The sequence below is a fragment of the Meriones unguiculatus genome, chromosome 4, assembly GCF_030254825.1.
Source record: "Meriones unguiculatus strain TT.TT164.6M chromosome 4, Bangor_MerUng_6.1, whole genome shotgun sequence".
In the NCBI taxonomy this organism is placed as follows: Eukaryota; Metazoa; Chordata; class Mammalia; order Rodentia; family Muridae; genus Meriones; species Meriones unguiculatus.
The window spans coordinates 54240955-54262692 of NC_083352.1; the positions used below are offsets into that span (position 1 = coordinate 54240955).

At 45.0% G+C, this 21738-nt stretch overlaps 1 protein-coding gene across 2 annotated transcripts in view; it reads left to right on the top strand.

The window, feature by feature from the left end:
* The window catches only part of Sh3rf1 (SH3 domain containing ring finger 1), a 158423-nt gene that overhangs the window by 128757 nt on the left and 7928 nt on the right, over positions 1 to 21738 (top strand). For both annotated transcript variants that reach the window (XM_060381833.1, XM_060381834.1), the window contains exons 7-11: positions 3528 to 3712; positions 4823 to 4993; positions 8574 to 8833; positions 10083 to 10441; positions 19044 to 19396. In XM_060381833.1, coding sequence (XP_060237816.1) covers positions 3528 to 3712; positions 4823 to 4993; positions 8574 to 8833; positions 10083 to 10441; positions 19044 to 19396 — 1328 coding nt within the window. The remainder of the gene's footprint in view (positions 1 to 3527; positions 3713 to 4822; positions 4994 to 8573; positions 8834 to 10082; positions 10442 to 19043; positions 19397 to 21738) is intronic.

Sequence of the window (21738 nt, forward strand, 5' to 3'; positions counted from 1 at the left end):
GACTCCAAAGCCTCTTAAATCATCACATCGCCTTCCTTTACTGACCTTTCGTGCTCTGTGCACTGGGGAAGGGAAAGCAACACGCGCACCACTCGCAATTATTATACGATAGAGACATCACATGATTTACACAATTAACTAGTATAGAAATCTCTCCTCTTCCTTACAGATTAAATGTGAAAGAGTAAGTTATACGGCAACACAGCTAAACTTAGCAACACTGTTGATGTCTCAGGAACACGCTCATGCAGCCTGCACTGTTCTCCTGGACCAGTTTGTGGCCTGAGATCCTGTATCCAGCAAAGACCCTCTAGGGATGCTGATGCTTAGGGTTCCAAGTACTCTGAGGGGAGAGTGGGTGCTTAGGCAGCAACAGTGATGGGCTTTGTGATATTAAATGACATTTGCCCGTGGGACTCATTTTCTGTGTGCTGTGTGAGGAAGGCAAACATAAGAGACATTGAGAAGCAAAATGGCCTTTGGTTGTCACTTAAACTTTTGCTTAAAATTCCAATGCAAAATACCTTAGTGGTAAGCTAGCCTTCAGCCCTGGGCACCAGGCTTGAAATATCCTTCCTGTAGTCCAGTCCCCAGGCTGTAGCAAAGTCCAGATCTAGCTGCATTCTGTGCTGGTCTCAGGAAAGGGCAAGAAGAGGCAATCATGGAAGGAAGGACCAGTTTTGCACTCACACTTATGAGCTTCTTATAATGTCTATTGTCCTGTCAGTGTCCTCCAGCAGCTTCTACTGAGGTAGAAGACACCGCCTCCCTGGGGCACACTCTAGAGAAAGGACATTGGCCAGGGTGGAAATCTGTCACCTTTTCTGGTAGTTTTTGTTGTTGTTGTTTTGTTTAAAGTAACACCTACATTTTTTCTGCAAGCCCTGTCAGTTGGCTTAGAACCTGGGCAGTGCAAAAGTGCCATTTCATATGGTCAAGTCACTCCTCAGTCCTGTGCATGTTGAGCAGTTTGGGACCCAAAGGCCTGTAGGTGGTTTGGTTTTGTTTTTCTGGTAGGGGCTGTAGATCACTGGTGCCTCAGCTGGCCCAGACTCCAGTGTAATCTCCAGGTCTCCAGGTCAGGCCCCGGGTGAATGAAAGGTTGTGCTTCTTTTCTATGGAGACGTGAGGTCTGGCAATAGCAAACTGACCGCAGCACAGTGTCGGCCCAATCACCTTTTGAACTTCCACCGTGCCAGATTACTGCAGTTGAGGCTGTTTATAAAACAATCCTCAGAGCTTCCTGGTGTATGACAGCTCTGTATTCAGAGAGTCCTATCATTTTCCCAGCCCACAGGACCAAGCAGCGTACAGGGCTCTGATTTTAATCAGGCATTTTCTCTCTCAGTCTAACACACATTCATTTGATGCTGAGAGAGAGAGAAAGAAATCTTCCCAGTGTTACTAAAAGACCACCTCTTCTGTCTCAACCACAAAAAGAGATGACTGTATTTCTCTTAGACACCAGCTTTGGGTCTGTCTGTCTGTCTGTCTGCCTGAATACCCCCTTCTGCCTTATCTCAATGCCTCACTCTTCTTTCACCAGCAGCTACATTTGGTTACTGTTCTATAATAAGCTGTGACCCTTCTATATGTTTTGTTAAAATGTGAAATCTTCTTTTAATCACATTCATAGATAGATTTTTGTTTTTGTTTTTTGACCCTTCCTAAGACCTAATTTAGCCCAGTTGCTCTTTAATTTTTATTATTATTATTATTATATTTCCTTGTTGAGCACCTGCCACGTCCCTTTTGCCTCTCTGTAAACACGCTGTCCTGAGACTGGGCTTAGGAAGACTGAAGTGGCGATTGAGCCAGTGATGACATCCATTGACGTCCCTGTTTGCCCATACATTCCTCCGTGTGTGGTTAGACCTGACCCAGCTCACCCGTTAACAAGCTTCTCACGTGGCGTTATCTTTGAATGGCCCGGATCACATTTCCTCACTATTTTGCCTGGATTATCTTTATTTCTCTCTACTTTCTCACTGGAAGTAGGCCAGACAGAATGAATGCTTGACTCCTTGTTAAAGGGTCAGGGGTGCTAAGCCTCGCTCAGAACTCGTAGCTCCAGAGGCGCTTTGGACCCAAATGCTCCCCTGTTTATGTGGAGAGCAGCAAGTGATTCCTTCGTGACTCTTTTTGAACACCCCGTCTTGTCCAGGCTGGCAGTCTGCAGGCAGTTCCACGCCTCATTTATTTCTGCACTCAATGGTCTGTGGCAGTGTGGGAAAGTCCTCACCGAAAGCCACCTTAGCAAAAAATTAAATACAACACGTGAAACAGTTACGGGTCTGGAAATGTGTCTGCAGTTGTATACTGTTAATACATAGGTAAGTGTTGCTAGGATTCAGTTTTCATTTCAAAAATTTTAAATGGAGTGACTCAAACTCTGGTTTAAAAACCACTGGATGTTTCTCACTGATGTGCTGATGTGCAGAGGCTGGTTTTCCTTCCTAGCTGCATTCTTCTGTCTCTCTGCTTCTTCTTGATTCAGTTTTTACCTCCAGCAAGTCAAAGATTCAGGGAGGGTGAGATAGGGGTTCAGTCAGGCTTTGTGTGTCTGTTTTCCCAGGAGTTTCAAGATACAGTCCCTGAAGAATTATCTGGGGTTTATAAATCAGAAGGTAACAATTGCTCCATTGATTTTCCGAGACATGGAGCCCTGTGGGCAGAGCCCTATTAGACTGTGCCCATGAAGGACCCAGCAGCTTTTCGCTGGTGTACATGTTAAAGATTACCAGCCTTGATAGTCCTAAATTTCAAAAACTGGCAAAGGGAAGAAAAGGAAAAGCAAAGGTAGCAACAATAGCCTTGTGACTGTGGCTTGCTATTGTTTGAGCTCTGGGGAGATCAGGCATCAAAAGAAATGAAGGCCAGAGGAATGGCTTTAGATACAGTTCAGTGTGTTGTGTTTAAGTATCGGGTTACCAAAACCCATCATAAAATTAACTCTAGCCAATAAGTTGACATTACAGCATCTCCCTTGAAAGGCACCTCAACTCCTGTCCAAATCTGTACTTATTTTTTTTTTTAATTAATCATCACTTATTTTATGTGTCTGAATGTTTTGCCTATATGTATCCGTGTACCACATGTGTGCCTGAAGCCAGCAGGAGCGAGAAGGTATAGGATCACCTGGTCCTAGAGGTACAGATGGTTGTGGGCCGCCATGTGGGGACTGGGAAACAAAGCTGGGTCCTCCAGAAGAGCAATCAGTGCCCTTAACTACTCAACAATCTCTCCAGCCCTATTGTGTACTCTCAGTGTGGTATTAATCTTAAACATTTCCAGAGTCATTTCTTTGTTCCCCTTCCTCTCGGAGCTGACTACTTAACCTGTTTGCTGAGAAGAATGCTGTGGCTTTAAAATAAACTTGTGAGAAAGGGCGTCTCATGTGAAGTAGGTTCCGTACTCCGTGGATTCTCTTCCGTGGGTTTCTGATTCGCTCTCCCTCACCCCTTCCATAGAAGATATAAATAAATATTATATGTCTCCCTCACCCCATCTTTTTCCCCCTGTATTAGACTATGAATCCTCCTCTTCCCCCACCCCCTCTTCTGGCTGCCAACGTCCTGGCCTCCACACCGTCAGGCGCTAGTGCTGCTGTTGCTGCTGCTGCTGCTGCTGCTGCTGCTGGAATGGGACCCAGGCCTATGGCGGGATCCACTGACCAGACTGCACATTTACGGCCTCAGACTCGCCCCAGTGTGTAAGTAAGGGTGTCTCCTAGCACTTCGGAAGTGCTCATCTCAGGCTAAGCCCAAGCTGCAGAGATCAAGAAACACCTGTCTGGTACGAGCCATCGACAGGCTTGGGGCTCACCAAGGGCTTTGCATTCGGAAACTTCCACCTGGTCATGCATATAGTCAGTGAGACACTGAACTAGAGTGTGCCTACCATGAGCCTGGAACATGGCTGTCCTGCTGAGAAAAGGCCTTTTGCAGCTTAGGGAGGTTGTTTTCTTCCCCTTTACAGGTTGTCTGCACAGAGAACTGCTCTCCCTTTGTGCAGCTCCTGCGTGACCTTTTTGTCTTAGTTTTCATTCCTTGCAGCAGGACCAGACAGGTAGTCCACACACTGGAGGCCTCCTTGCATATAAGTAAGCATGTAGAGAGCTTATGTCCCCAGCAGTAAGTATCCAGAAAGCTCTGAGTCCCCTGTGCAGCAGGATAGAAGGCTTTCTGTGGCTCTGCACCTGCAGGGTTCAGAGCACTGGCAGGTCTGTAGGTGAGCTGCCCGCCTGGTGCTTCTGTGTGGACTGGTGCCTTGCACCGGGCGGCTGCGCCGTGCTGTCGATGATGCGGATTTTCTGTTCCCTTGACTTTCTCCAATACAACCGGCTTCCTGGCTGAGCTCAGAAGTGCAGGTGCAGCCTGTGGGTTCAGCATGCATCGAAGGCAACATATTGTGTTTCCCGGTGGGATTGTATGGCGTATGTCCTCATCTGGGGCTCATTCCCAAGTCTAACAAGTGCCATTTGAAGAGCTCAGTTTCCCTAGTGGGCTCCTAATCCACAGCACTGAGACACCCTTGGAAACCGCATTAATTCTTTCATAGCACGCGGATACCATTCGGTGAGATAATCATTCCCACACCAGGAGGAACACTCTTAATCAGGAAGGCCTCTGCCTGCATTTAAAGTGCAGACAGCAAAACCTCTTTCCATGGAGACTTGCCAGCACCACTTTCAGGTTGAGATTTTACATCCCATCTACCTTTGTTTAAGATACTCAAGACCTTATACACAGCAAGAGTTTGGCAATATTAGGGTTTGACAGCCTGAGATTTTTTTTTTCTCTTCTTTTCTTTCCTGTTCTAGCTATGTTGCTATATACCCATACACTCCCCGGAAAGAAGACGAACTGGAGTTGAGGAAAGGGGAGATGTTTTTGGTGTTTGAACGGTGCCAAGATGGCTGGTACAAAGGGACGTCAATGCACACCAGCAAGATAGGTGTTTTCCCTGGCAACTATGTGGCACCAGTCACAAGGTATGATGTGGGATCGGTGGCTTTTGAATCAGTGGCAAAGTTCCAGAGAGAGGCACTTTGTGCTCTTGCGGGCTTTTCAGCCTATTCAGAGCCCTGCTGCTCACATTATAATTACCTGTTGTACAGCCAAGGTTTGTAAAAATCCATATCCATATCTACTAAAATTCCTTCTAATAGCAAGATTCTTAGCTCACTTATCATGTGGATATGTTAAAATTATAGGTTTCTACCAATAAATGTACTGGGTTGTAAGCTCTTTGCTTTAATTTATATGTGAAAAGAGTCAGCTGTTCCATTCTCAGTATTTTTCTACTAAAGAAATAAAGGCGTAGTATTTTAAATGAACAAAAGCTATATTATGGGTGCTTAAGTGTCTGCAGTGTCTGCTTTGTATACAAGACAGGTCGATCCCTACACATTACGTTATTGACTCTTTCTGTTCGGTTCTCTAATGTGGTCGCTTCTGTCCTCCTCCCACTTAATAAATGGTGAAATCGAGGCACAGAGAGACTAAAGAACTTGCTTGAGATCACACAGTAAAGAAGTGCTCAGCTGGGTGTGATGGTACACGCCTTTGATACCAGCTTTCAGGGAGGCAGAGGCAGGTGGATTGCCGTGAGTTCAGTGCCAACTTGGTCTATAAAACGAGTCCAGGACAGTCAAGGCCACACAGAGAAATGCTGTCTCAAAAAACAAAACAAACAAATAAAAAAAAAGTGTTCAAACACACACTGGCTAGGTCTGCCTTTATTTCATTAACTTTGAAATTAATTTCCTTTGAATTCTGGCAAGCAATCTTTGTAATACAGTCAAAAATAAAAATTCCTTAAATATGATATAAGTCAATTTTAAGTGAAGATAGTTTTGCTTCTCATGAGTCATTTCACAGTTGATGAGATGGGGTGCTGCTGGCCTTTAGTGGTTGGAGGCAAGTGATTTTGCTAAGTCATGCCATCTGCAGGATGCTCCCTTCCCCTGATGGCCTCTTCCACCTATTCAGTTCTTGTGATAAAATACTCTGACCAAAAGCAGCATAAGGAGGAAAGGTGTATTTTCGCTTACAGCTTCAAGTCACAGTTCATTTTGCAGGGAGGTGAAGGCAGGGTCTTGACGGCAGGCCTGCTTGCTATTCCACTCAGCATCACCCCAACCAGGGAACTGACTGCACGGCCAAAGCTGTCTGGCAGGAACCATGGTGGCTGCGGCCTGAGGGCATGTGGAGGGGTGAAAGCTGAGCTGTCTTTTCACATAGTCAGCACCACACGCCCAGGAGAATAGTCTGCCCACAGTGGTCTAGACCTCAGTTAACAGAAAAGATAACTTCCTACATATACGCCTACGAGCCAGTTCCTCTGCTGAGGCTCTCCTCTCAGATGCCACAAGGCTACCTCAGGTTGATAGGCAAAGCGAGCTAAGACACCCTCAAAAGGAATAATATGGCCCACGATGTCATTCGGGCTCAGGAGTCCTGATGTATAAATGCAATCAAACACACACACACACACATATATGCACGCACTCCTCATGCATACAAAACTCTATTTTTTTTTTTTTAAGATAGTGCACCTTCTGGTCATTGAGGAAAGTAGCCTTGAAAGCTGAAAGAAATGACCTATAATGACGTTAACACTGCCCCAGACTTGCTGACTCTTAATAAGCAATTCGGGTCTAACCATGTTAAATCACATCTCCAGCCTCCTGATTTTAAACAAATGGCTTAATGAACCGACATGTGTGTCAGCTGTTGTCATTGATTTATAGGCTGGCCAGCAGCCTAATCAAATGAAAATCACTACAGAATGTTAGCTTTAATTTGACTTGCAAATTTTTAATCAATATAAATCTTCTTTTCTGTACATGTTAAAATACACATTCAGGCTCTGACACATCTAGAAAGTGGCAACCAGAATTTTCCTGGTACACGTATATATACATATATATAATTTTATTTACATAATTTATATATTTATACGTAATATATAATATATTTTATATGTTTGGTTATTATAGATGTGTTTATGTAAGATATATACACATATATGTACATATCTATATGTTCTACACACATATAAATACCTGTATATACATATACATACATATATACCTACACATAGAAATACATATATATAATTAAACAAAAGAAACACAATAAATAACAGCAGAATGAAATTTTAAAGGATCACAGTTTTGCAGGATTCAAAAACAAACTGTTAAAAATCTCTTCACATTTAACTCTGGAGAAATGCTTGCTTATGGGAGATGCTTTGTAATTCACCATTGTGGAAGGATAAACTTGTTTGTGAAATATTGATTGTAGATTAATTAATCTATAAATTATAAATTGCCAGTTAACTGAATTGGGAGTATCTGAAAATATACTCTATATAGAACTGCTCCATACTTGATTGCTGAAATAATTAGTCAATACTTAGAACGATGTTGCTGTAATGGAGAAAACGATGGAAGAATAGAAAAAAACCCTTGGGCACTGGCCTGGACTCTTCAGAATTTTTCTGTTGAAAGTGGATGTCTACAGCAATGCAGTACGTGCTGAGCACGACAGCGCTGTTGCATTTGCGGACTCACAGTGGCTCTGTGACTGCATGCAGAAAATCAGGCCAGGCCGAACACTGCATGGATGGGCTGGGTGAGGGGCTCCTGAAGCCCCGCCATAGCTGAGGAGCTATTGGCAACTGGTGGCTGCGAGGAGAGGGAGAATCAGTTTTCTTCGGGGAAGTAGCCCCTCAGAGGCTGTACATGGTCCCACACCCGTGCACATGAACGGAACAAAGTGCACCCAATGGGTTTTAACAAAAGAACCAACAGCAGTACGTGAACTCGGGAGAGAAACGAGGTGGGAAAGAGAGTAGAAGGAGTTGAAGGGGAGTGAGTTTGATTAAAGCATGTTGTGTGTGTGTGTGTGTGTGTGTGTGTGTGTGTGTAGGAAATTTTTGCAAAGTAGCTGTAATCGCTTTATGGAAAATAAAGCTGGGAAAAGGGAAGCAGTCTTCATGAAACAATTAAATCATGAGGCTTAACGTGAACTTAAGGTGATACTTCTTGAAATGGCTGGATCTGTGCTGGATCTTGAGATTGAGATACGTCAACAGAAAAAAAGCCACAAGAGCCATTCCAGTTGTGTGCATGATCAGTGTGTGTGTGCGTGATCAGTGTGTACAAGGGCACGTGGTTACTATGTTAGAGGCAGGTTGAGATGGTCAAAGCAGGGAACAGTATGCTGCAAATGGTGGGTCTTGCTCGGGATGAAGCAGGAAAATTCAGGGCTTTGAAATTTGGTAGAGCTGAGTGGCCACAGAATGCGAAGCTGACCCTAGTAATTGCATCCTTAGACAGATAAAATACGTGGTTTAGTGACTCAGAGTGGTTCCAGGACCATTCTCGTCTCACGGGTATCTCTGTCTCAAGGTCATCATTTCTTTGAATATGCTGTTCTTAAAATAATTCCATTCATATTTTTTTAAGGTTCTGGCTTTAAAGTTCTGAGTCATTCTTGCATTCATTGTTCTGTTTTCCACTTTGCTTATGGATTGGGTTTTCCATCTGCTTCTTGTCTTGACAGGGCGGTGACAAATGCCTCCCAAGCTAAAGTCCCTGTGTCTAGTGCAGGTCAGGCAAGTCGCGGGGTGACCGTGGTCAGCCCTTCTACTGCGGGAGGGCCTAACCAGAAGCTCCAAGGAAATGGTGTGGCTGGGAATCCCAGTGTTGTCCCCACGGCTGTGGTGTCAGCAGCTCACATCCAGACGAGTCCTCAGGCTAAGGTCCTGCTGCACATGACTGGGCAAATGACAGTCAACCAAGCCCGCAATGCTGTGAGGACAGGTAAGAGGACCTGGTACTGAAACACACGAGGAAAGGGGTCATCTGTTGAAGCAGGTCCCTTATCACGGGTCTTGAGAAAAATAGGAATGAATTTAAAATAATTGCGATCATTTAGAAATGGAAACCAGCAACCCTTGCCCTTGGTAGTTCTTCGTTGCTGTGGCAAGTACCCCTGACAGAAATAATCAAAGAGGAGGAAAACTTTATTTGGTAGCCAGACCCCATCACCAAAGATCTGTGGTGAAGCGGAGTGTCCCGGAAGAGAGGGTTTGATGGGGCAGAGATGCCAGCTTTGTGTTGGCCACAAAGCACCATGAAAGGACCAGGGCAAGATACACCGTTCTGAGAACATGCCTCAGTAAACTGCTTACTGTAACCAGGCTCTACCTCCTAGTAGCCCACTGCATAAGTCAGTGCCCTTGTAATCCAGTCACCCCCTATACCACCATCACCTTCCGACCGAGCCTTCATCACATCAGGCCTTTCAAGGGACATCTTGTACCTAAACCGTAAAACAGGCATTTTGTAAGTGTTTGCTTGGGCTCAGCACGCCCTCTGCATTAGTTCAGAACTGATAGATCTAAAGTCTGAGAAGACCCAGGCTGATCCTAAGATTGTGAGTGGTTTGGTATTTGAAACACGCCTTCTGTAGTCAAGGTCCTGCTTCTGATCTCACTGTTCCTAGCTGGGCGGCTGCTTCGTGACTCTCTGCTGAGCTGTGTGCTGGTTACTTTTTGATGAACTTAGTCACAAATCTATTTTAGGCTCAGTGGGAATTCAAGTGTGCCTTTCTTAACTCTAGCATTGAAAAACGTACCACGAGTGTTGGGTAAAAGTAGTGGAGTAAACTAAATATGCGTGAATTCTATCAGAGAGAGAGAGAAAATGGGTAAACAAGTAAAGGCCTTAAGACCAGTGTGGTTCGTTGCTATGGCAAGCTGTCAGAAACTGGCCCAGTGTCTCCGATGCTGTGGAAAATTATTGCTCATAGCTGAAGGGCCCTGGGTTTGTGGGGGGAGAGGAGGGGCATCCATATCTTCTAAGTCCTCAATAGCCCCAACTGCTCACCTGGAAGGAAAGTAGCATCCAAGAATCGAACTTGTGTTAAGCTGTCCCACATCCTCTCCTTAGTGTAATACGTGGCAGTAGTGGCCTCTGGCTATGCCCTAACAGTGAAATGACTCACATTTTGGTAAGCAGTGTTCATTAGGCGTTGACCCTTTCTACGCTCCCTCCTGTCATCTGCCAGTTGCAGCACACAACCAGGAGCGCCCCACAGCAGCGGTGACGCCCATCCAGGTCCAGAATGCTGCCTGCCTTGGTCCTGCATCTATGGGCCTGCCTCATCACTCACTGGCCTCCCAACCTCTGCCTCCAATGGCAGGCCCTGCTGTGCATGTTGCTGCAGTCGGCATCAGTCGAACCAATGCTCCCCTGGCCTGCTCTGCAGGGCCTTCTCTGGCCTCCCCAAACATGGCCACCACAACTTTGGAGACTGAGCCCAGTGGTCGAACAGTGACCATCCTCCCTGGACTGCCCACATCTCCTGACAGTGCTGTGTCGGCATGTGGGAACAGCTCAGCTGTGAAGCCAGACAAGGACGGCAAGGTAAGAGTCAGCCCCTCTTTCTCTGCTCTGTGACGGCCTCAAGTTTCTGGCCAGTGAAAGGACTCATTGCTCCATGGCCTTTCAGGTCCTTACCATGGGCAAATCCATGTGCCACATGCCAGGAATACCTAGGCACTGTCCCAGCCTCATATCTACGTCTTGGCTTTCTCTATGTTTTAATGCCCTCGAGTTGTCAGGTCCCCACAGGGGTGACAAGGAGACCACAGTGAGTAGGACTTGGTCAGCTCCAGCTTGCAGTTTTCTGCCTTAAAGGAATTTCTTCTCTTCTAGTTACTTACTCTCTCATCATTTTGCTGTCCTCAAATTTTCATGTTCAGGGTTCTTGCTATCTGATAACTCCTTTTTTAAAAAAGTATTTTAACAGGTGAACAGTTGGAAACTGTCAATTAAAAATATCCTTCACAGGGTTGGAGAGGTGGATCAGTGGCTAACAGCATAAGAGGCTTACTGTACTTAACAGGAGACCCAAGCTGCATCCCAGTGCTCACATCTGGTGACACACAACTGCCTGTAACGATAGTTCCAGAGGATCTGGTACCCCCTTCTGGCCTCTCTTGGTATTGCACACACATACACACACATACACACACACACACACATACACACGCCTACCTGAAAAATAAAAATACAAATTTTAAAAGTTGTTTGCAGATTTATTGTATCTATAGTACTTTAAACTACAAATCAGCAGCGTTCCCTGAGGGCTAGAACCTGAAATGTGACGGAGACGTCATCTCTCCTTTGGGACTTGGTTCCAAATCAATACGGTTGGAAGTTGTTTGGAAAGATTTCCCTGTGTTAGGATTGGAGACAGGTGGTTGAAGCAAGAGAATAAAATTGATGGTGATTAAACGTGGATAAAACCTGGATGGTTGTACCACAGCTTTGACTTTTTGTCATTCCATGCATTTCCCATAGAGCTATGGGCCAGGGCTCTGAGCCACCTGGCTCAGTGGTAATGTATGTCGCTCTACTTAAATGGCTAGAGAACCCTGTAAATAGAACTTTATAAGGAAATAAACTTTATAGGCTGCTGACAAGTTAATATTTAATTAACTATTAACATTAACTTTTAAAAAAGATTGGTATCTGTTCACTGTTTATCATTAACTATGTTAAAACTTGTTCTCAAACAGACATGTTCAACTTTGCATTTTCAAAGAATTATTCTAACAGTTTGAGTGTTAAGGCTTGGGCACAGTGTCCTCAGTCACTTAGAACAAGGCTCTTCAGTCCATTAAGGTACCTGGCAGAATAATGGCCCTTAAAGATGTCTTCCTCCTGCTCCCAAGACCCATGCTTACTGTTTCCTTCCTAGCAAAAAGGGCTTTGCAGATGAGAATAAATGGGGGCTTATTCTTCTGGGTGGACCCAATGTTCAATATGGGAATCTTCCTAAAAGGGGACAAGAAGGTCAAGGACCTAGAGATGAAGATATGTAACGCAAGGTAGAGTGACATCAAAAATATGACACAAACTGTAGGAATCAGGAGGCTTCGAGAAGCTGGAAGTCCAAGAAGCAGGAGCCAGGAAGCAGGTTCTTCCCTCTTCGTGTCCACATGGAAAGTCTCCCTGCAGCATCTTGACTTTAGGATCCGGTTTTTCTTTTCCCACAAAGCTCGCAGTAATGTATTTCAGGAGCCTCTTGTATACGGCATTAAGTGCTGTTCCTTTGACTGCCCATCAGTGAAAAATGGCCATTGACCTCTTTTTGGACATACCAGTGATTCCAACTGCCATATCTCCAGATGATTTTCATGGCCTCTGCAGTCAATTCTTGTCACAGATTTCAAATTTCCCTTCTTAAACCTGCTCCAGATTCACAGTAGACACTTCTGGGTGATATTAATTCAGTGATTCCATGATTACCACCACTTACACATTCGTGACTGCCTAAGACAGAAGTATCACCCGTGGCCCGCTTTATCGTATATCTCAGCCAGGTGCCACGCTGGGATCCAGTTGTTGTCTCATCACTTCTGCTGTTATTTATTGGTAGTAAAGTCTTCTGGAAGAGTCTCCTCCTTAGAGTCTCATTTCTGCCTGTAAATGCTTGTAAACCTTTCTTTAATGCCATCCAAGAATTTCCCAGATGGTCTGCAAACTGCCTTAGAGCAGTTATAAAGGCCTACTTAAAACAAAAACAAAAACAAAACAAAACTCCTGGTCAAGAGAATCTTTAGCCTGCATGGAGGCTTAACTTTCTAACTGGGTGGGTCAAGGGACCTCACCTAGGAAGGAGGGACCACTCCTAAGGTGGGCTCACCTTAAGTGATAGAGAGTTAGATGAAATAATTATTCCTTTAGTGGGTTGCTGTACTTTTCCTTCCCAGAATTCCTATCTCCTAGCAAGGTCCATCTAGTCTGCAGTGAGGTTAACAGTCTAGGCCTGTCGCCGTTTATAACTCGCAGCTTTTCCTTTCTTTTTTGTCTCTTTCCAAGTATACTTTCTGTGGCCCATCGGGCTTTCTTACTCTTTCTCGGAAGCCTCCCTCCCTGACTTGTAGATACTTGTCCACCAGTCAGATACTAGTCAGCTTAGCTCAGAGACTGGCTTTTCCCTTCCATCCTCCAGGTAGCTGCTGGGGCTTGTTGCTGGTTGGCCTGTGTTTCTCTTTTACTCTCTAATATAGTTGTCCTGGGGCTTCTGTCAAGTCATTTTTTTAAATTCTTTCGCTAATGAAACTAAGAACCCAAGAGGGGAGCATGATTAGCCTGGTACCATCTGGCAGCCACAAATGACCACCCTCCCATCCTCCCCCCCCAAAAAAAAAACCTTCCAGTAACACTTCGCCTTCCTTTCAAAAATTAGAGCTGAACGTACCCTCTTTGTCTATTAAATTGACCCCGATTCTAGATTCACCCAAATGACTCAGGAATTATTCATTTGCACTTCAGCTGTTCATTTTCTGTATGTGTGGAGGTGAATCTATCTTGATTTCTTCCTTTCCTGGACACTAACAGTTCCTTTCTTCCTCTGACACCCACCCCCCAACACACACACCAGGCAGGAGGTCTGCCTTCTTTTTGTTTCAAATGTAGCCTTACATAGCCCTTAATTTTTTTCCCCCTTAGGATTTTGGGAAGTTTGAACTCATACTGATTTTTAGCCTTCTGGCATTGTTATGGGCCATGCTATGTTCTTTGTGATGGACCTTACTCTTGATCTTTTTTGTACAAGGCCTTTAAATTTTTGAGCCCATTATACCACTCCTTAGGGGCTCACACCAGGCCCTTCCATTTTTCATCTGCAGCATCTTTTGCAATTGTAGGTTTTCATTTTCCTTCCGTTCTGTTCCTTGTCCAACATTTTTCCTTTTGAACTTCAGCCTATGCATATGTTTTCTTTAAACTTTTAAAAATTGGTTCTTTTAAGTGTTATCACAAGCTTCTGTTGGGGAGCACTTTCTTCTAAGGCCTCAGCATTTCTGCTTCTCTCCTGCTGTCTGGTCTCTCCTTAACCCCTGAGTTGATCAGAATTAGGGTCTAAGTTGCAGTTGGCTCTGCTTTCTGTGGGGTTAAACCGTGTGGAAGACAAAGAGCAAGTGTTTGGGAGACAGAGATGGTAGTTTGGGTTGCAACTTGGGACAGAGCTCATAGTGTGTGTTACCCTCTGTACATGTCTTCCCTATCTCTCCAAGTCATCACCATCCACCAGGCAGTGCAGGGTATTCTGCTGACCTGGGGAGGGCATAGCTCCCCATACCCGGATTACAGTGGGCTGCCACGAGGGTGCCACTGTATGAATAACTTTTGATAGTGGGTCTACTTGAACTCTCCTAACTGGGTCCATTCCTTTGACTAGTGACTTATCTGGGAATCCTCTTGTACAAAATCTCTGGGAAACAAGTTGTATTTTGTTCCAGCTTTGGTATATTTCCTTTATTTGATGATAAGCTCCTGAATTGCATTTTTAAATATCATCTCGGCTACTCCTTATTTGAAATCCCGACTCTGATGTTGTTATTTCTCCATCCATGGTACTCCTCCTCTGTAGTCACCAACGTTACAGTTTTGCCTGGATACTGACTTTTCTTAAGTTTCAACTGTCTTCTTTCCCGTGATGAAACTGTGCGCAACCATACCCAGCTTTTCTCCTGGTGCTGGGGATTCAGGCTCAGGTCCTCATGCCCGCAGAGCAAGAATTCTCTCCGTCTGAGCTATATCCTCTGCAACCAGACATTTTTCTAGCAGTGAATACACAGCCACCATTTAGGAGGCCTCAGGCTTCTTGATCCAGACTTAAGTTTGAAGGCCTTTCCTGTAACCCTCACATAAAACTTCCTGTCACTTTTGTCTCCTCTGGCCCCTTCCCTGACTTCTTCTCCAGTTATTTCTTTGTTCGGATGATTTTCGTTCCTTGCAGTTCTATTTTGCTGACAAAACCAAGCTCATCTGTGTGCTTTGTTGGGGAACTTTTGTAGGGATCTGTAAATGGCCTCATTCACGGTCTCTGCTCTTTTGAGAGCTGGGATTCAGACCTTATCTTCAGAATGCCTGTCTGTATACAGAGTTCAGCGGGGAGATGTGGAAAAGACAGAGTGGGGAAGGGGAGGAGAGAGGGAGAGCAGGAGGGAGGGAGAGGGGAGAAAGAGACAGACTGACAGACAGACTGACTGCCTGACTTACTGACTGTGTTTGGTCTTATCATTCTGGAGAGCAGAATCTCATTTCCACCCCCATGCTGGCATGATGATTTAGGCTGGTTTTCAGAGCTTCAGGCAAAGGGAATAATGAATTCCTACCTCATCAGGTTGCTGCGAAGACTAAATATGGAAATTCCCCTGATAGCATTTAACAAGACTCTTGAAACTGGTGGTGTTTAATCATCCTCAGAATTTGAGGGAAGCTTTCCTACCCTGCCATGTCCCCCAAGCACCCCAGACCCTCTCCCTTCCCCTGCCTAGTTCTTGGCTTGTTGCTCCTAGACACTAACCATCCAAGGCGCATCCCATTCCCAGAGCCAAGTGCATCGTCTGCTTCATGTTGGACACTCAGAAGTATGTGCTCAGAAGTATGAGAGACTTTTTTTAACCACATGACTTAATTTTTTTGAGATTCCCTACCTAAGGACAATGACTCTTACATATTAGAAAACTAGTGTATAAATGGTTGACCTGTGGCCCCAGGAAGACTCTTGCCAATTTCTCTATGAAGCTTAAGAGATAGGAAGGAAGGAAGAAAGGAAGGAAGGAAGGAAGGAAGGAAGGAAGGAAGGAAGGAAGGAAGGAAGGAAGGAAAAAAGGAAGGAAGGAAGGAAGGAAGGAAGGAAGGAAGCAACCAAGCAAGCAACCAAGCAAGCAACCAAGCAAGCAACCAAGCAATGAATTAGAAATTGGGCCCAGCACTTCTCACATGTCAGGAAAATGTCTACTGAGTTCTGTGCTTTGGTGCATGTGTGCGTGCCTGTGTGCAGTGTGCCTCAAGAGCAGTGATTCTCAACCTGTGGGTCACACCCCCCTCTGGGGTCAAAAAACCCCTTTCACAGAGTTTGCATATCAGATATTTACATTGATGATTCATAACAGGAGCAAAATGACAGTTATCAAGTAGCAAGGAAACAATTTTACGGTGGGGAGTCACCACAACATGAACTGTCCTGAAGGGCCGCTGCATTAAGGAGGGTGAAAACCACTAGACCCATCCAGCTAGTTTCCGGGATAGGATCATTGAGCAGCTCAGACCTGGCTGATAGGCTGGGTTGACTCTTAAGCTCCAGCTGTCCTCACCTTCCCAGACCACTGTGCTCAGGTGAGAACATACGTTCTGAAGCAGTGGGCATGATCGGAGTTGCTCTCCAAATCCAACTAGAATGTATTTTGCATTTAAAAGTAGCTATGATCATCAGCTGATTGTTTTGTTTTGTTTTTTTTATCCAGATAACTTTCTTCTTTTTTTTTTTAAATGTAATACTGTTTTAAATCATCAAATCTGAAACAATTCTAAAAACATCATTTCATCTGGGAATGGAAAACCCACAGGAGATGAGTTATTGAGGTGCCTAGTAAAAGATATGCCCCATTTTTTTCTGTATGCTAACATTATTACTTCTAAATCTCTTTGCCAAAGTGTAGACTGTTAATTTTTTCATGTTTTTTTTTTAAATTTCTGCAGTTGGATTTTGAAATAAACAAAGGTGCCCTTAGATAATAAGTGTCTGAACTTGCAAAGTTATCTCCCTAAGTGGCACATTGTTCTTCTAATACGGAAAGCATCGGAATACGCTATTAATAGCACAGTTCCTTGGAACTAGGGCCTCATCTTTTCTATGTTGGCATCTCCACCCCCTGCCTTCTGCACCCCACCATGGTGCCTAATCCTCTGCCTTCTGCTCCATGGGTAGTCAGCATTGGTTGATGATGATAACACATCCCTTAGAAGTCGTTAAAGCAAGTTGTGTTTAATCATTTTCAATGACAAATTCATCCTTCTTCTTAATCACTTTAGAAGCCGCTCACTTATCTGATAACACTTCTGAGTGCCCAGATCTGAGCTTTTAAGCTGCATCTTTAGTGATGGCTTGCTGAGGTTGTTATTTATCGATGGACTTGATGTTCTCAGCCAATCTTCGAGGTCCAGGGATTAGACCGTGATTTCTCAGATCATGACAAAAATAGCTGGACGCTGCATCTGGCAACCTGGGAAGTGGAAGCTATCAGGCACCCTGTATTTCCCAGCACAGACGCCCCACAAAGAAGTGGAGCCAGTCTTAGGGATCGGCTGCCTCGCCAACCACTGTTTTCTTTCCTCTGGATTTGGGAAACCCAAAACATCCTGCCCCGCCCGACGCTCTATGACTATCATTCACTCCTTCCCCTTATCTTAGGCCTGTGCAGTATCCTCTTGGGCCTGCCCACTTCAGTGGTTTCCTACCCTGTCCCAGGCAGTGAACGAGATGCAGATGTATGCGCAGTACCGTCACCACACCCGAGCAGATAGTCCACATTTAGGGCGTCGTTTATTGCAGTGTGCATTGGTGACCCTCAGAAAACATGACATCCAACAAGAGGATGAAGCAAAACCCAGAAAGATGAGTTGCCATCAGAGGGAAAATGCAAAGGGCTCTTCCCCCCCCCCGTGGGGGAGGGGCAAAGAGATGCATGGGCTCTGCTTATCTGTAGCCTAGCCCCTCCCACTCTGCTTTTCCTATTTCTAGCCCACAGAGTACCATACCCTCTTAGCAGTGTTTGTGAATGGAGACTGTGTGCAGTTTCTCAGGGATCCTCAGATAAATGACTGCCCTGGGCTCCTCCTGTTTTCTGCCATCCTGTTTCTCGTGAGATTGTGTTATTGTAGACAAAGATTCATTCCCCAAGGGCATATTTTTTTATTGAGTCTGACTAACTCATAGTGCCACGAAGAATTCCTCAGTGTTCCATCTTCTTTTCCACGCCTCTGTTAGTGGGCTTTAATTCTGAAGAAACAGTTCTCCAAGAAACATGTCATTTTCAGTGAGTGTTTCCATTCAGGGGACTTAATTACATCACTGACGTCTGAGGGAGACAATTTCAGAGATTTGAGGATGACAGTGTTAAAACCTGGTAACTGGAAAGGATTATGGCTGGTTCTGAGAATAAAGTAGTTCGCTCAACATCTGGCTGTTTTTGTAGAGCAAAAAAAAAAAAAAAAGGAAAGTGTCAAAAGAGACAGATTTAGGATATGGTTTTTGGAGCAGGAGGCTGTTGGGGGGAAAACTTATTTGTTCAGTTGCTTGCGAAGGAAAGAGAAACAAGGACAAGACACGAAGATACAAGTACACTGAACGTCTCCTTAAAATTGTGTGGTGTTGTTTTGGGGTTTACAGTCAAGGAGCTACTTTCAAAGTAGGGATGGCTTGGCTTCTGTCACAGCGGCTGGTTAAACTTAGGCAAGGCGGTGACGTGTTGAGAAGTACTCTGGCCCTTGACTCTGATCAGGGCCTCTTTCCTGAGAACGATAAGGTTCCAGTGTGTTGACATGCAGTCAAGTGTTGTCAGGCTTCTGTTTAACTCGGTACACAGCGGGCTCCCGTAAACAAGAATCAGAGGACAGGCAGGAGTTCGAGACGTTAAACTCATAATCTGAAATTTCCACTTTGTTCTCCAATATCTATTTGTGCTTTTGTTACTCCACTGATCTGAGTTATGTGCGTGTGTGTGTGTGTGTGTGCCACAGTGCCTGTGTATGTCAGAGGACAGACAGCTCATAGTTCTTGGCTGTCTTTCTATCACTTGGTGTGTGGGGATAGAACTCAGCTCTTCTGACTTGGCGGCAAGCTCCTTTACCCACTGAGCCAGCTCACTGGCTGCTTGCACTTTCATCTAAGCAAATTACAAAATGATTTAAAAATTTTGTTTTACATCTTTTTAACCCATTGATCTTGCTGCCCTGGTAGAAGATAGTAAAGAACAAGGGAATGTTCAACCAACACAAACAGAAGCAGGTGGGCGAGGAAGGGGGAAATGGGAATGAAAGATCACGCAAAGGCTCCCCAGAATGGTGTAACCGTGATGCAATCAAAACGTGAGACAGAGTGCCCCTGAGATTAAGGGAGCGACACAACTGCCAATCTCCAACTAATATCCACGTTTCTTGTTTCCAGAAGGAAAAAAAGGGTCTGCTGAAGCTGCTTTCTGGCGCCTCCACCAAACGCAAGCCCCGAATCTCCCCTCCAGCGTCACCCACCCTGGACGTGGAACTGGGTGCCGGGGAGGTGCCCTTGCAGGGTGCAGTGGGTCCTGAGTTGCCGCTGGGGGGTGGCCATGGCAGGGTGGGGGCATGCCCCACTGATGGGGATGGCCCAGTAACCCCCGGGACAGCAGCCTTAGCCCAGGATGCTTTCCATCGCAAGACAAGCTCCCTGGACTCCGCAGTGCCCATCGCGCCACCGCCTCGGCAGGCCTGCTCCTCCCTGGGTCCTGTCATGAATGAGGCCAGGCCTGTGGTTTGTGAAAGGTGAGTCCCAGGTCTCTCTCAGAGACAGCTAAGGGTGTAAGTAGCAGACTTCAGGCTGGAAATTTTACTCTGGTGAGGAAGCTAATCTTCTACAGTGTCCTAGAATTTCAAGCTGAATTGATAAATGACGTTCAAGCTCAAGCTTTCCTTTTCTGCTTGCTACAGCAAGCTGTTCACCTGGTCTCTTTGGTTACTTACCAACAAACCAGCCTTCTCCCTTGGTTTCCAGAAGGTGGCTCCAGATTCAGATCCCTGTGGTATCTGTCAGTCACTGTCTAATCCAGAGGTTCTCGACCTTTCTAACGCTGCAACCCTTTAATACAGTTCCTCATGTTTCGTGACCCCCAACCATAAACTTTCGTTGCTACTTCATAACTGTTAAGTTTGCTACTGTGAGAACCGTAATGTAAATGTTTCTGAAGATAAAGGGTCACGACCCACAGGTTGAGAATCATTGGGATCCTTTGTCTTCTAAGAGCATAAGCTGAAGGTAAAGCACCCAGATGATTCTCTGCCACCCAGAGAATTTTTTTCCTGTCTCCTGAGAAGAACAGTGTAGGTTCAGATGGCTCTCTTGGTTCATACATTCAAAATGATGAATGTGCTTATGGTGATTTGGGTATTTTCATGGTGATTTTGGCTTAGAACGGTGCTTACATGTGACAGCTCTGCTTTGTGCAATTGTTAGGAAATGTTATAATTTGAAATGACTCCGTCTGGAGAAACGGCTCAGCAGTTAAAGGCATGCACTGTTCTTACAGAGGACCCAAGTTTAATCCCCCTGCAGTTGATGCCTCTGGCTTCTTCAGGCACCTGCATTCATGTGCACACACCCATACACTCACATACATACACATAAATCTTCTATTATTTATTTATTTATGTATTTATTTTTATATTTTGAGACATGGTTTCTCTGTGTAGCCTTGGCTGCTTGGCTGTCCTAAACTGGCTTTGTGGACCAGAATGTCCTAGCACTCACAGGGCCTCTCAGAGTGCTGGCATTACAGGCGTGCACCACTGCGCCCGGCTCTATAAATTTTAAATAACAACAGAACGAATTAAATTCACTTATCCTTTGTATTTCACATGGAGTCATATAAACATTTGTATTGAAGGCTCATGATTTTGTGGCACATTTTCAATTAAAAGTAAACTGTAAAAGTGGAGAATGAATATTAAAAGACCTGTTTATAAAGTTTATACTCTATTTTGAATTTTCATAAAGAGTTAAGGTAATTTTCTGTAGTTCTGACTGACATAAAGCCAATTTTGAAGTGACACATTGCCCTAAAAATGTTTCCTCCCTACACGCAGATCCTTCTGTGTTTCTGCTTATCCACTGTGTTCTCCATAAAGCTTTGAAACCAAGTCCTGGCTTTGCCCGTGCTTTGATTCTGGAGTCAGCCTTTCTCCTGCGGAGTCCCAGTGCCGCTTTCCAGGGACAGCACCTCCTGTCCCTGGAGCTAGTCCAGTTACTTGTGTACTTACGCTCAGTCACAAAGGCTCGCTCTCTCCCTCTAGGCATTGATCTACAATTTTCCCTCATGCCCTGAGGCCCTTTACTCTCCCCCATCTGAAGTCCTTTGTGGAGTCTGTGCGACTGTTTGGAACGATGGCTCATTTTGCCCACATTCTCCCTAGGCCTTGGCTGGGCACTGCTGCCTCATCGCCACCCCCATTCTGCATTCCTTTTCAATCACCAGATGTCCTTGATCTCTGTGGCTTCTGCATTCCTGTTCTTTTCCTCTTAAAAAGCTCTTTCTAACAGCAGGCTCTGCCTTTCAGGCCATCTGAAAGGAGAGCCGCTAACCAGACAGGTGATGGCGTTTAGGGGACGAGGGAGGCACATCAGATAGGGAACATGAAGAATTTAATGACAGGACAGATGGACACAGGCACTCTGGAAATCCCTGGCAGGTTTTTATACAGCCATTTCAATTTTTAGGAGAGGGAAGGGGGTCCTTAGAAAAGGTTTCAGCCCAACTTTATATTTTTATAATCCATATGCTCAGTGGAATATTAAATGTAATAGCCAGCCCCAACAACTCTCCATAGCCCTTTGCCCTCACACGGTGATGGTAATGCATTTATTTAACTTGGATGCTTAAGTCTGCCTGACTGTAAAAACAATGAGAAGCGGGGGTAGGAAAGTGGTCCGTTATCCAGGGGGGATGAAGGGTTTTGGCTAATAGAGAGCTAGCAAGCGTGTCAGTTAGGCATTACCTGTTCGCATATTTTAAAACTTCCAGCCCGAGGAGAAGCACTTAGAGCCTCAAATGGAGGAAGTGTGATTCAGAAAGCGCCTGAAGTGCCTCGTCGCTTCACCGGCAAGGCACACA